Source organism: Chroicocephalus ridibundus, chromosome Z (genome assembly GCF_963924245.1).
Source record: "Chroicocephalus ridibundus chromosome Z, bChrRid1.1, whole genome shotgun sequence".
NCBI classification, from domain to species: domain Eukaryota; kingdom Metazoa; phylum Chordata; class Aves; order Charadriiformes; family Laridae; genus Chroicocephalus; species Chroicocephalus ridibundus.
The window spans coordinates 76,496,195-76,508,831 of NC_086316.1; the positions used below are offsets into that span (position 1 = coordinate 76,496,195).

Sequence of the window (12,637 nt, forward strand, 5' to 3'; positions counted from 1 at the left end):
TGGTGACTCCACCACCTCCCTGGGCAGGCCGTTCCAGTGCCTGGCCACTCTTTCAGTAAAGTAATTCTTCCTAATATCTAACCTAAACCTCCCCTGATGCAGCTTCATACCATTTCCTCTGGTCCTGTTGTTATCCCCTTGGGAGAAGAGGCCAACACCCACCTCTCTACAGTTTCCTTTCAGGCAGTTGTAGAGGGCAATGAGGTCTCCCCTCAGCCTCCTCTTCTCCAAACTAAACATGGCCAGCTCCCTCAGCCTCTCCTCATAGGACTTGGTCTACAGACCCCTCACCAGCCTGGTAGCTCTCCTCTGGACATGCTCCAGCACTTCAATGTCCCTCTTGTACAGGGGGGCCCAGAACTGAACACAGTACTCAAGGTGAGGCCTCACCAGTGCCGAGTACAGAGGCACCATCACTTCCCTACTCCTGCTGGCCACGCTATTCCTGATACAAGCCAGGATGCCATTGGCCCTCTTGGCCACCTGGGCACACTGCTGGCTCATGTTAAGCTGGCTGTCCACTAACACCCCCAGGTCCTTTTCTGCCGGGCAGCTTTCCAGCCACTCAGCCCCAAGCCTGTAGCGTTGCTTGGGGTTGTTGTGACCAAAATGCAGGACCCGGCACTTGGCCTTATTTAACCTCATCCCATTGGCCTTGGCCCATCGATCCAACCTGTCCAGGTCCCTCTGTAGAGCCTTCCTACCCTCAAACAGATCAACACTCCCACCTAGTTTGGTGTCATACGCAAACTTACTGAGGGTGCATTCAATCCCCTTGTCTAGGTCATCAATAAAGATACTGAACAAGACTGGCCCCAAAACCGAGCCCTGAGGGACACCACTGATGACCGGCCACCAACCAGACTTTGCTCCATTAATCACAACTAAGCTGCCTAAGCCTTGGGCAGCAGCAACTCCTCCCTGCTTCCCACTCCTCCCCGAGCCCACAGCACTCAGAGACAGGCTCAGAGCTCCCCCCAGGGAGGAAGAGGAGGCAACGCAGAGACAGGGACAGCAGCAAGCAGCACAGGACTGCCAGCACACTCCAGGTTTATCCCTCCCACACCAGTTGGGCGTCCCCACCAGAGACCCCAAACCTCCCACCTAGGGCAGAGAGCCACAAGGGCACAGGCAGATGCACTTTGCTTACAGATTTTATTGTCCAGGGAAGCTGTGCTCCTCCACGAGGTGGGCAGCACTCCCGGTCCCACCAGTAAGACTGGGCTGGTAAGGAGGGTAAGCCCTTTAGTGCTGGTAGGATCATGCTGCAGAGGTGGAAGACACAGTCTGGGATGGGGAAGGAGACAGAAGGAATGGCACCACCTGCACAAGGATGCCACAGGATTAGGACTGGGGTACCTGAACAGGCAAAACCACTCCCCAAGCTGGTCCAAGCCACGACAAGGCTCAGGAGAAGCTGGGAGATCAGAGGGCTCACAAGTGACATGAGTTTCCAGGCCACAATTCTCACCACCCCCAGCCGACTCCTCTCCCTGGCCTCACCCAGCACAGCCGAGAGCTGGCTCCACTGCTCCCCATCACACCTCCTTGGACCTCTGCTTGTAGTGCACCTCAGGAAGGCTCCTCAGACGCTCAGCTGCCTGCAAGGCACAGCACAAGGGGCAGCCACCGGCTGGTCCCGGGGACAGCCCTAGCACAGGACCCTCTGCCTCCCTGCAACGCCCCCTGAGCTGCACTCACCTGCTCCGGGGTGAGGTCCCGCTGCGCCTGCGCCAGCATCTCATAGCCCACCATGAACTTGCGGACAGTGGCAGAGCGGAGCAGTGGGGGGTAGTAGTGGGCATGGAGCTGCCAGTGCCCGCAGTCCTCCTCCAGGTAGGGGCCCGTGGGGGCTCCTGCCGGGGGGTGCACCCACTGCATGAGCCCCTGGGAGGGGACAGACACAGGGATGGGAGGGTCGCGGGCGTTCCCTGGCCATGCCACTCACCGTGCCAGCCCATGGAGTAGGGGAAGGAGACTTCAAAGAGGTTGTCGTACTTGATGAGCAGCCTCTGCATGATGGAGGCCAGGCCTGCAGAGGAGTGCCATGGAGTCACACCCCGAGCTGGCCAGCCCTCTCGGCCTGAGGGGTGTCACCCTCAGCAGCCCTCCCCGGGCGGACATCGGTGACAGGCAGGAAGGATGCATTTGTCAGTTCCACCCCCCTCTCCACCCACATAGACAGCCCCCATTCCTCATCAGCCAGCACCCCAAAAATATGGGGCACATTGTGCTTCATCACCCCAAAAACAGCACTAGTCCCTCCACCAGTACTGCCTGTGCCTGGACACCCAGCCCTTGTCCTGGCGTAATGGGGGTGACAGTCCCTCCACAAGCTGACCCCAGCCGCCCCACACCCCAAAGGGACACAAACCCTCCAGCACCAGCAAGGCTGCCATAGAGCTGCCTCCCAACAAAAGCTGAGTCCAAAGGATGCGGGATAGGGGCTGATAGGATGTGGAGCCACTCACTGTCCCTCTCACTGTCACAGAGGTCCTGGAGGCGGCAGACATGGCGGCGAGGCAGCAGCAGGGTCTGGTAGGGCCAGGTGGCCCAGTACGGCACCACAACTAGCCAGTCCGTGTTTTCCACCACCAGCCGCTCCTGTAAGACAAGGTGCCGGATGGGGACACCTGCAGCCCTGACACCCTGGGGATGGGCGCTCCCAGGGGCCCTGCTCTTGGGGGCTACGGGTGCCCACCCTGATGCATACCCATCTCCCAGGGAGGGGATACGGACAACAGCCATGTCCTCACCTTCCGGCGTGCCTCCTGCTCGGCGTACTCCAGCAGCATGGGTACACCATGCTGGCTCAGGTGCTGCCGCTGGGTCCGGTCCTCCAGGCGTGCCTCATTCGGGAGGAAGCTGCTGGCCCACACCTGGGGGGGGGGACATTGGGGCATGGGGCCGGGTTACCTGTACCCAGCATTTGCAGGGGTGCCCCAGCCATCCTGCCCATCTGCAGGTCCATGCTGCCACCAGGTGGAGAGTCACACGTGTGGCAGCCACCAGGGACAGTCCCCCCCAGAAGGGAGGTGACAGGACAGCCACGAGGGGATCCTCTGTGCAGAAAGCTTTGGGACTAGGGCAGTGGGGATTCCCATCACATCTTCCACCTGGGTTTGTTGTTGGAGGGTCACCCAAAGGGATTCCTGGTTAAGCTAGGTCACAGGTGGGACCGCCTCACCTGGCAGTGGGGGTGCGGGTTGGAGCAGCCCATCATCGCTCCCTTGTTCTCGAAGATCTACGGAGGAAGAGGTGCAGCCAGCAGGTCCCAGCCCCAGGGTCCCCGCTGCAGGCTGCCATGGTGTCCCCAGCACAGGAAGAGAGCATCCCACAGGAGAGCCGAGCCTCACACACACCTGGAAAGGCTCAGGGGGGACATGAGGTCGGGAAAGGGGACCCACACATGTCCGGGATGGTCCCAACCCTGGGTGCTGCCAGAGCACCCAGCCCTGGCCCCCCACCTCCACCCACGACCCCTGGGGCAGGGAGAGAAAGGCAGCCCCCACCAGCCCCAGACCTGCACCCAGGGGTAGGAAGCACCCAGCTCAGCCGCCAGCTCTGCCCACGCATCGATGACAGCCCGGATCTCCACCAGGGACATGAGGGGCAGCGTCAGGTCTGACCAGGGGTGGAAGCACATCACCTTGCTGTGGGGGAGACAATCACGGCTGGGGCTGTGGGGCATCCCCAGGGACCCCCACAGCCCTGCTAGGTGCAGTGGAACAGGGGACCCCCAAAATAGGGCAGGTGTGCACAGAACAGGCACCACAACGGAGTAGGTTCCATCCGGCTTCATCTCACTGGTCCCAGCCAACACCATGGCCTGGACCCCACAGAGCCATGGAGTTACTTACCACACACCCCGCGCTGCTGCAGCTCGAAACAAGGGGTGATCGCTGTCACCTGGGGAAGGACAGAGAGCAGGGAGGGAGAGGGTGCTGGGGCAGCACCCATTCCTCTCCAGGCTACCCTGCAGCCCCCCCAGGACCTGAGCCTGGGGGTCCCCAGCAGCCTGCTCTCCCCCCAGAAGTTACCAGGCTCGGGAGCATCGGGCTGCAGCGCGGGGAAGTCATTTGGGAAGACAAAGGTGCCCTCGTACTGCGGGTTCACCTGCCGGGGCGAGAGACGGGATCAGGGGGCGACGAGGCAGTGGGGGGGAGCCCGGACCCGGACACCTGCGTCCTGAATGGTACCTCGCCGTTGGCCCGGGTGGCCCCGGGGCAGAGGGGGTTGTGGGGGTCCCAGCGGGGCACATCCTCGGGGGGCGGCTTCTCCAGCTGCCCCTGCCAGGGGCGCTTCACCCGGTGGGCCGACACCAGCACCCAGTCGTCTCGCAGCGGGTTGTAGCGAGCGTGCTGGTGCTCTGCGGGGAGAGAGGAGAGGGGCGTCGGGGGCGAGGGGGAGGCAGGGAGGGACAGGGGGCGCAGACCCCCCGCCACCACGCCTCCTCCTCAGGTAACCCTGCAAGACGGCCTGCGCCCCACTTCATACTCCCCCCCCAACCCCCAGCTTCCCCCCATCCTCCCCGTCTCGGTCCAGGGGGGGTTCCCCGGAGCAGGGAGGGTCCCCCACAGCTCCCGGCTCCCCGGGGCTCGGCTGGGCTCTGCCGGGGGCGCGGAGGGAGGCAGGCCCCGGCCGTACCGCTGGCGCGGAAGCTGCCTCCCCCCTCCTTCTTCTTCTTCTCCTCCTCCTCCTCCTCCCCCGCCGGCGACGCCTCCATGCCCCGCCGCTCCCGGAAGCCTCGGCGGCGGCGGGACGGGCCCCTTACATCCGCCCCCCGGCTCCGCTCCGCCCCGCCGCGCCGGCGCAGGGCCGCCCGCCGCCGGGCATGGCGTGGCGGCGGCGGGGGGCGGTCCCGCTTCGCCCGCTCGCCGTCCGGCTGGCGGCGGGGGCGGAGCGGCGGCGGCGGCGGCGGCGGCGATGGGGGTGGCGGGTCGGCGGGCGCTGCGGGCCGGGCTGGCGCTGGGAGCCCTGGCGCTGGTGCTGCAGGGGCTGCGGGGATGGCTGGCTTCCAAGCGGTACGAGTTCAGCCCCGCCGAGATCGCCCAGCTCGCCCGGCACCACGCGGGTACGGCGGGGCCACAGCGGCTGCGGTGGGCGGGGGGGGGAGGGCGGGGGGGGGGGTGTTGTGGGAGGGGGGAGGTGGAGGGGAGCGGGATCGAGGAGGGATGGTGGACGGGGAGCGGGAAGCGGAACCGGGGGCGGGGCTGGGGGACGGGGGCGGAATAGGCTCAGCGGCCTGGGCTGGGGAAGGGACCCGTAGCGGGGACCGGGGAGGTTGGGGTACAGGGGGGGTGGGTATCACGGGGGGAACGGGGAGGGGCCGTGGGGCTGGGAACGGGGCGGCAGGAGCGCTGCCGGGGAGGGATCAGCACCGGGGAGCGTGGGGGAATGGAACTGGAGTGGAGGAGGGATGGGGACAGGGGCAGCAGCGTCGCCCAGCCCCGCGGGGGATGGATACGGGGTTAGGGCGGCCCTCTCGGTGCTGGGGCCGGGACAGGTCGGGGGACTGAGCCCCAGGTGGGCCAGGGGCAGAGCCGACCCCCAGCTAAGGCTGGAGGGGATGGCTGGCCCTGTAGGACGCAGGGTGTGCGGTCACTGTGAAGGGGTTGCATGTCACCAGGGCAGGGTCACTGTCTCCTTGTTTGGGTCCCCCATATAGCCCAACACCCAAGGTGGGCTGGAGCGCTGGGTGCTGCACATCCGTCACCATCTGGCTAGGCAGTGGGGCCGGGTCAGTGGCCACAGGGGCTGAAGGCTGGAGAGAGGAGACATCTTCCCTAGGCAGAGCCCTCTAAGGATGCGCTGGGACGCTGTGACTGTGGAGGGGATGCAGGGGGGGGGACAGCAGGGCTTGCTCTGTGCCAGGGTCTCATGGCAACCCCGGGTGCTACAGGGCTGGACCATGAGCTGGCCTTCTCCAAGATCATCGTGGAGCTACGGAAGAAGCACCCAGGCCACATCCTGCCAGACGAGGACCTGCAGTGGGTGTTCGTGAATGCAGGCGGGTGGATGGGCTCTATGTGCCTCCTGCACGCCTCGCTCACTGAGTATGTGCTGCTCTTTGGGACAGCCGTCGACACTGGGGGCCACTCAGGTAAGCAGGCGGATGGGGCCGGCGGGCAAGGGGTTTCTCTGAGCTCTTTCCACTCCGCTTATTCATGTCCAGCTGCCCCAGTTGTGATGTGCCGAGGGCAGGGAGCCCGCTGCTCCGCTTCTGGACGGGGTGCACAATGCTGGATAACAGCCCTCAGGTGGGGACCGGCCCCCGCGGTGTCATGCAGTGCCTGCAGGTCCCTATGCATGCTGTGTCGTGTGGCCAGGACTGTCCGCATCCAGCTGGCAGGCAGTGGCAGGCATCACGTCTCCCATTGCTTCAGCAGGGAGCGAATGCCAAACGCGCTGGAAGCAACAGGGCTTAAGGACACCAAGCAGCCCAGGCTGCTGGGATATGGCCAGTCACACAGGCAGCCTGAGTACCAGATCCAGCTGCGATCCTCAGTGTGTGGAGGGCCTGGAGCTGGCATCCTTCCCCCGAAAAAGCTGCTCCGTGGCTCAGACTTGGGCTCCAAGCTGTCCCCAGCAGGGACGAGCTGAGACAGTGCTGTCTGTCCTCAGACTGAGCTGAGTGCTGTCTGCCCTCCCACAGGTCGGTACTGGGCAGATATCTCCGACACCGTCATCTCGGGTACCTTCCGGCAGTGGAAGGAGGGGACCACCAGAAGTGAGATCTACTATCCAGGTAAGTGCGCTAGCCACAGCGCCCTGCGAGCTGGATCCATGTCCCGGGGCACAGCCACTCTGCAGACTGGTCACAGAGCCTCCTCCTTCCAGCTGTCAGAAGCCAAGAGCTTACAATGGTGCGGTCTGTGTCCCCAGGGGCACATCCCAGCGTCTCAGTGGGTGCCAGTAAGACAAAAGTCACCAAAACTGGGGAGGGGTTGGGGTGTGCAGACCGGGGTGCCCAGCCCCACAAGTCCTAGTCCCACCCATCTCTTTGGGAACAGTGTGGGGCAGCCAGTGGGAGCCATGACGGTTGTGTGTGTTGACAGGGGACACCATCGTGCACCAGGCGGGAGAGGCCACGTCGGTGCAGTGGAGCGCGGGCACCTGGATGGTGGAGTACGGCCGGGGCTTCATCCCCTCCACGCTTGCCTTCGCCCTGGCCGACACCCTCTTCAGCACTCAGGACTTCATCACCCTCTTCTACACCCTTCGTGTCTATGCCAAGGGCCTGCTCCTGGAAGCCAATGCCTTCTTCAGCACCTGGGGCTGCTGAGCCTGGCTTGCCGGGGCACCCTGCTGGGCACAGCTGGCTCCTCTCCTCCAGCCTTCCTCCCTTTTCCACCTCCCCGAGCCCAGACTCCAGCAGAGGCAGCAGGACACCCCCTGTGCCTCCCCCAGATAGCTCTGTCCTTCCCCATGGGCCAGCTGGGTGCCAGGACAGAGGGACCATGGTGGTCACAGCAATACAGACCACCAGTTCTCTTTACTACCTGCCTCTCCCCACTTCTGATCGGAGCCATGTCCTGCTTTTCCTTCCCTCGGAGCTGGAGTGGCCTTACAGGGTACAAACACCCCTGTGTGCCCTCAGCATGCAGCAGGAGAGGGGCTGGAGCTGGCTGTCCCTGGGCTCCGCAAAATTCCTGCAGCTCCTGAGACATCAGGAGGAGGATTCTGCCCTCGGGGCAGGGTGTACGGGGGGGTGGAGCCACGCCAGAGCACCCCTTGTAAAGGTCAGCCAAAAAGTTCCCCATCTCCCTGGCAGTCTGCCGGGGCTGCGGGCAGCGCAGGGCACTGTGTCCAGCTGGCAGCATCTCCTGTGGCTCTGTCTCCGCTGACGTGGGTTGGCAGCACGCAGTGTCACCCTGACACAGGGCAGGATCTGCACCGGACCCCCATCGCTGGCAGTGAGGGGATGCCCAGGTTCTATGCGGGTTCCTCTTGGTCCCCTATGTGTCATCTGCTCCACGGGAACAGGCCAGACTGGAAGAGAGTCCCTTTCCCCACAGTCCCCCTCCCTGCCGTCCCCCTCCATGGGGGAGAGCCACCGTCTGTCGCCTTAACCGAGAGCCCGTTCTGCGTGGCCTCTGGGCTATGCACATATCCAGTGTCTGCGGGTGCCCGGACCTCTGTACTAGCTCAGGATGGGATCTCGCCCCTCGAAACACTTCCCTTAGCTGCGACACCCCCTGGGGACAGCCACCCCACTCGGCTGCCGGCATGGGATCCCGGTTGCTGAAGGAGTGCTGCAGACCCCCAACCAAGCCCAGTTGCGGACCCTGCTTGCAGCCCTGCGGCCAGACCCCTGCGGGCTCATTGCTTGGTGGAGGGCTTTCACCTCCGCGCTGCTGCCAAACTACCGTAGTGTGTGTCCCTGGCCACCAGGCCTGTAGCATGTCGCTCCTCCTGCTCCCTGGACTGTCCCCATCCTGCCGACTGGCAGCCCCGCACACGGGCTGCTTCTTAATTTGTCACCCGGAAAGAGTTATCAGTAATAAAATTGTTCATCCCATCCGCTCGGGTCCACAGGAGAGTCACTGGAACATCCTGAGCCGCTGCCATGGGGAACGGTGCTGGATCCATCGAGCTCCAGGCTCAGTGGGGCCCCTGCTGGCAGCTGGCGACAGCTGGGTGTCCCTGGGAAGCTGGCATCATCCTGCCGGGTGTCCCTGGGAAGCTGGCATCATCCCGCCCGGGGTCCTGGGAGCCAGGGGAGCAGTGGTGAACAGGATCAGCCCGGTCTCAGCTCCCGGGGACCGGCGGGAGATGGTGCTGTTACTCCTCTCTCGGCTGCAGTCGCTGGGGACCGAAAGCCTGTGCTGGTGCCAGGGCTCTGCTTCCATGGGGGACCCGAGAGCCCGGGGGCTCTATCCTTTGGAGGGACAGTGCCCATGCTGGGCGTGCGGCCCTGGGGGTAGATGGACCCAGGCGTAGCGGGTTGGTGGTCCTGAAAGGTTTACACACCTTCACCCCTGCCCCCATGTGAGAAGGGCACAGGAGTGGATCGCTGGGGGGGGTGTGGATGTGCGTGTGTGCCCGTGCTGGCAGACGGGTGTATGTATAGCTGCAAGCAGGATGTTTTTGTGCCTGTGTGTGTCTCGGCAGGGCATGCATAGGTGTGGGCATGCATAGAGGTAGAACAGTTTGCAGGGGGTGTGGGCAGAGCAGGTGGGGGTTGCACATGTGTGCACACGTGTGTGTATGTAGGTAGAACAATCAGGCATCTCTTCATACAGTCAGAGTAATGCCATACCTGTGAGTGCTGGGCACGTACGGGTAGGACATATGTGTCTGTGCACGTGTGTGTGCCCGTGCAGGTGAGACGAGTGTGCACGCCTGGGTGTGTGTGGGCACAATCCGAGCGCACACGTGTGCACGGACCGGCAGGACAACCAGATACACGTGTGTGTGTGCCTGTGTGCTCGTGGGCAGGCTGTGTCCGTGCACACGTGCCTGCGGGCAGCCCGTGTGTGTGGGTTCCCAGGGGCTGCGAGGCTGCCCCAGCCCCGTGCTGTGCCCGTGCCCTGGAGTTTGTCGGGGCCCTGTCGAGGAACACGAGCGATCCCACGCCAGCCCGCACGGCAAGGCGCTAACTCAGCAGCTCGTATCAATACCGCTCCACTTACAGCGAAGGCCGCGTAATGAAAATCCGATGGGCACGCTGGTGGGAGTAAATAAGTATGCCATTAAAATGAGAAAATCAAAGCTCTGGACAGGTCTTTTCTCTTGCCCATTGATTTCTTTTATTACGGAAATATTGCTGCTAAATAACATTAGTGTGAACAATCTCAGCAGTGTTTTCCGTAGTGCCCGTGTCAATAACTCCATCGCAGGCGGGGGATCCCCCCCAGCCTGGCTGTGGGGCCGGCAGCCCCGGCCGGGCAAAGGGCTGCTCCAGGGGTACCTTCCCCACCATCCCCAGCAAAGCTGGGATGTGCCCAACAGAGAAACCAGACAGCACAGGGTGGCTCGGGCAAGTCCCACCAGCACGGAGTTGAGCTGGGACACAGGAGCTCCAGCTGCTTTGCTGCAGCAGGAGGGGTTGTCTCCATCCCAGCACTGAGCAGGGACAGTGCCAGGCATTCAAGTGTCCCTAAAAGCAGCCTTTCCCTTCAGGCTGGGTGTTTGCAGCCTGTTATGGAGCAGGTAAGTGTCCCCACTGCCCAGCAGATGAGAGATGGGTCCTGGACGCAGCATGTCCCACAGGCTCTTGCTGCCTTTGTCCCTTCCTCCCCACTCCTCATCCATGCGTGAGTCTGTGCTGGACAGACCAAGCTCCCTGTGTCCTGACATTGTTTGGTTCACATGGAGAAACTGAGGCACAAGGTGGGATCTCACCAACAGTCACCTAGCTCCAGCACAGCCCCTGCTCCAAGACCAGGTCTTGCACTCAAGCTGCCCCTCTCCCCATCGGCTGCCCACACACAGGTGCCCACCATCCTCCAAGATGCCCACAGGTGGCAGGGACATCCCTGTGAGGCTGGAGGAGGTGACCAGGACACACGGGAGACATGCACCCTTTGGTACCCAGCAGCCAGGTGGGACCCCAAGGCACCTCAAAGGACACTGAACACCTGTGGAGTGGCTGGAGACGGGCAAGAAGACAGCCATGGGCACCTGCACTGTGGGTCCAGCTCTGTCCCAGCCTCAGATGAAGCAATGGCGAGCAGCAGCTGCCCAGAGCCATCGCCAGGACAAATGCACATCGCTGCCCACCAAACACCTTCCCCCTGCAGCTCGCTCTATCTTGCTGTCCCTCTGCATGCAGTGGGTATTGATCAGCCCGCAGGATCTATCTCCCGATTCCTCCTGCGGTATCTCTCTGTTCCGAGTATCTCTCAATCTGCTCCGCTGTCTGCCATGCCCGTCTATACCTCCAGTATCTATCTGTGCCGCCTCCACCGCAGCCGTCGATAGCCGTTTGTCTGGGGGATTTCTTTCTCTCCAGCTAGGAGCATCGCCAGACCCCGGTGGTGCAAAGACGCTGAGCGGGAGGGTGGAGGGGACAGAGTCCAGCTTGCTGCCCCAGGGAGAGCCTGAGCATGGACACACTTTGTGACACATGTGCAGAGCCCTAGAGCCACTGTTGTCGCTGTAGAAGCTCTAGGGAGGAAATGAGCCATGCTGGTGCAGCTGGGATGGGTCCCTTGGTGGCCATGCCCAGGGCAATGGGACACGCTGTATCGATGCAGACCTTGATGCTGCCTCTAGCCAGCCTGGCCACATACCCCACCCCTGGGTGCCACGTTGACACGAACACCCCAGCCCTGCAGCCCTGGAGGAGGGGAGCTTCCCCAAATGCCTGGTTTCCTGCTGGGCCGTGGAAAAGTCCCATCACCATCACCACGCCGGGCTCATCCCACCCAGCCCAGCCTTCAGCCCCAGCTTCCTCCTCACCTCCATGTGCAGGAGATGGGGCACGGCCCCACGCAGAGGGTGCCAGCACCCTGGAGTGCAGCACAGCAGCACCAGGAGGGGAGGCTGGAGCCCTGTGTGGTGGGGACCTGTAGAACAAGTCCTGGGGGGTCTAGTAACCTGTGGGTCCCTCTGAAATGGGGCTGGGTCCTACCTTCCCCGGGGCAACGCAGCAGGATCCTCGTCATCCATCCGCCAACAAACTGATGCTCAGGGGGGCTGGCAAGCACTGGGAGGTCCCTACGCCTGCTGCTGTGGGATGGGATGGGCCAGGGTGAGCTACAGCTGTCCAGCCCCGAAATGGGATGGCCGACAGCTGCTTTATCTCCTGTGAAAAGATAAACAGCGCCTGGGGGCCCTGCGGGGTCGGAAGCTGCCCTGCTCTCCTGGGGAAAGGGGCTCTTTTTTCCAGGAGAGCCTCTCTGGAGAGGACACTGTACAGTGCAGGATGCTGCCAGGAGCCCCAAGACAGGCACGAGCACCTGGGGAGTCACCGGCACTATGGCAGGGTGAGGGGCAGTTTCTCCAGAGATGCTCACAGGGAAGCCAGAGAGCCCAGAAGTGGTGGCTTTTCCCTGCAAAGGGACGTGGCAAAGGGGGCAGAGGTTCATCCTGGGCTGCGGAGCCTGAGAGCAAATCCAGCTCCCACCGCAGCTGAGGCCAGCAGCTGTTTCCACAAGACGCTCTGGGGGAAAAGGCAGGACTCAGCTCATGCTGGGCTGTGAAGGGTGTCTGCTTCTGGTCCCTGCAGCACACAGGTGACCCCAGAGGGGACAGAGCCAGCAGACCTTGGCACCCAGAGCTCCTGTCACCCCATGCCACCAAGTGCAGCAGCATGAGGTCTCAGTGACAAGCTGCCCTGGGTGTGTGATGGGGCCAAAGCCACTGTCCCTTGGGTGCTGGTGTTGTGGGATGCTCCTGCTGCTTGTCCCCCAGGGACCTGTGCAATCCCTGCAGCTGCCCGGCCAAAAAAGCCCAGGGAAAATCTTTGCCTCCTGCCAAAGCTGCCTCTGTAGAAATGAGAGGTCAGGAAAAATCTGGCAGGCAGGTGGAGTGGGAGCACGGGGACAGCGTGGGGATGCTGCCAACAGGGGAAGCCCTGTGCTCGCCCCGGCTTATGCCCTTATCTGATATCCAGAGATGTTCTTGATGGTACCCTGGTGCCTCGATTTACCCTGCTGCAAGCGGGGACACAGGGCAAGCCAGCAGCACT

At 63.0% G+C, this 12,637-nt stretch overlaps 2 protein-coding genes across 3 annotated transcripts; one reads left to right on the forward strand and one right to left on the reverse strand.

Moving 5' to 3' along the window:
• Positions 1-1,129: 1,129 nt before the first annotated feature.
• Positions 1,130-4,798, reverse strand: GALT (galactose-1-phosphate uridylyltransferase). The gene is made up of 12 exons (XM_063321090.1): positions 4,648-4,798; positions 4,200-4,369; positions 4,041-4,116; positions 3,861-3,909; positions 3,524-3,653; positions 3,188-3,244; positions 2,757-2,879; positions 2,472-2,604; positions 1,949-2,032; positions 1,702-1,856; positions 1,504-1,601; positions 1,130-1,323 (listed from the first exon to the last, which is right to left on the reverse strand). The coding sequence occupies exons 1-11, from the start codon at positions 4,724-4,726 to the stop codon at positions 1,539-1,541; spliced, it is 1,119 nt and encodes a 372-aa protein (XP_063177160.1). The 5' UTR covers positions 4,727-4,798; the 3' UTR covers positions 1,130-1,323; positions 1,504-1,538.
• Positions 4,799-4,902: 104 nt separating this feature from the next.
• Positions 4,903-7,419, forward strand: SIGMAR1 (sigma non-opioid intracellular receptor 1). 2 transcript variants are annotated; one of them, XM_063321149.1, is made up of 4 exons: positions 4,903-5,074; positions 5,903-6,103; positions 6,656-6,748; positions 7,059-7,419. In XM_063321149.1, exons 1-4 carry the CDS (start codon positions 4,927-4,929, stop codon positions 7,283-7,285), a joined length of 669 nt encoding a protein of 222 aa, XP_063177219.1. In that variant the 5' UTR covers positions 4,903-4,926; the 3' UTR covers positions 7,286-7,419. The 2 variants fall into 2 exon arrangements, with proteins under 2 accessions (XP_063177219.1, XP_063177220.1); XM_063321150.1 differs by lacking the exon at positions 4,903-5,074 and having other exon boundaries at positions 6,005-6,056.
• Positions 7,420-12,637: the final 5,218 nt, after the last annotated feature.

Coding starts and splice junctions, on each gene's coding strand:
- GALT (XM_063321090.1), bottom strand. CDS start 4,726: ATGGAGGCGTCGCCGGCGGGGGAGGAGGAGGAGGAGGAGAAGAAGAAG. Junction 2,880..3,187: donor ACCCGCACCCCCACTGCCAG/GTGAGGCGGTCC, acceptor CCCCCCCCCCAG/GTGTGGGCCAGCAGCTTCCT. Junction 1,602..1,701: donor GGGACCTCACCCCGGAGCAG/GTGAGTGCAGCT, acceptor TGTGCCTTGCAG/GCAGCTGAGCGTCTGAGGAG.
- SIGMAR1 (XM_063321149.1), top strand. CDS start 4,927: ATGGGGGTGGCGGGTCGGCGGGCGCTGCGGGCCGGGCTGGCGCTGGGA. Junction 5,075..5,902: donor GCTCGCCCGGCACCACGCGG/GTACGGCGGGGC, acceptor CGGGTGCTACAG/GGCTGGACCATGAGCTGGCC. Junction 6,749..7,058: donor AAGTGAGATCTACTATCCAG/GTAAGTGCGCTA, acceptor GTGTGTTGACAG/GGGACACCATCGTGCACCAG.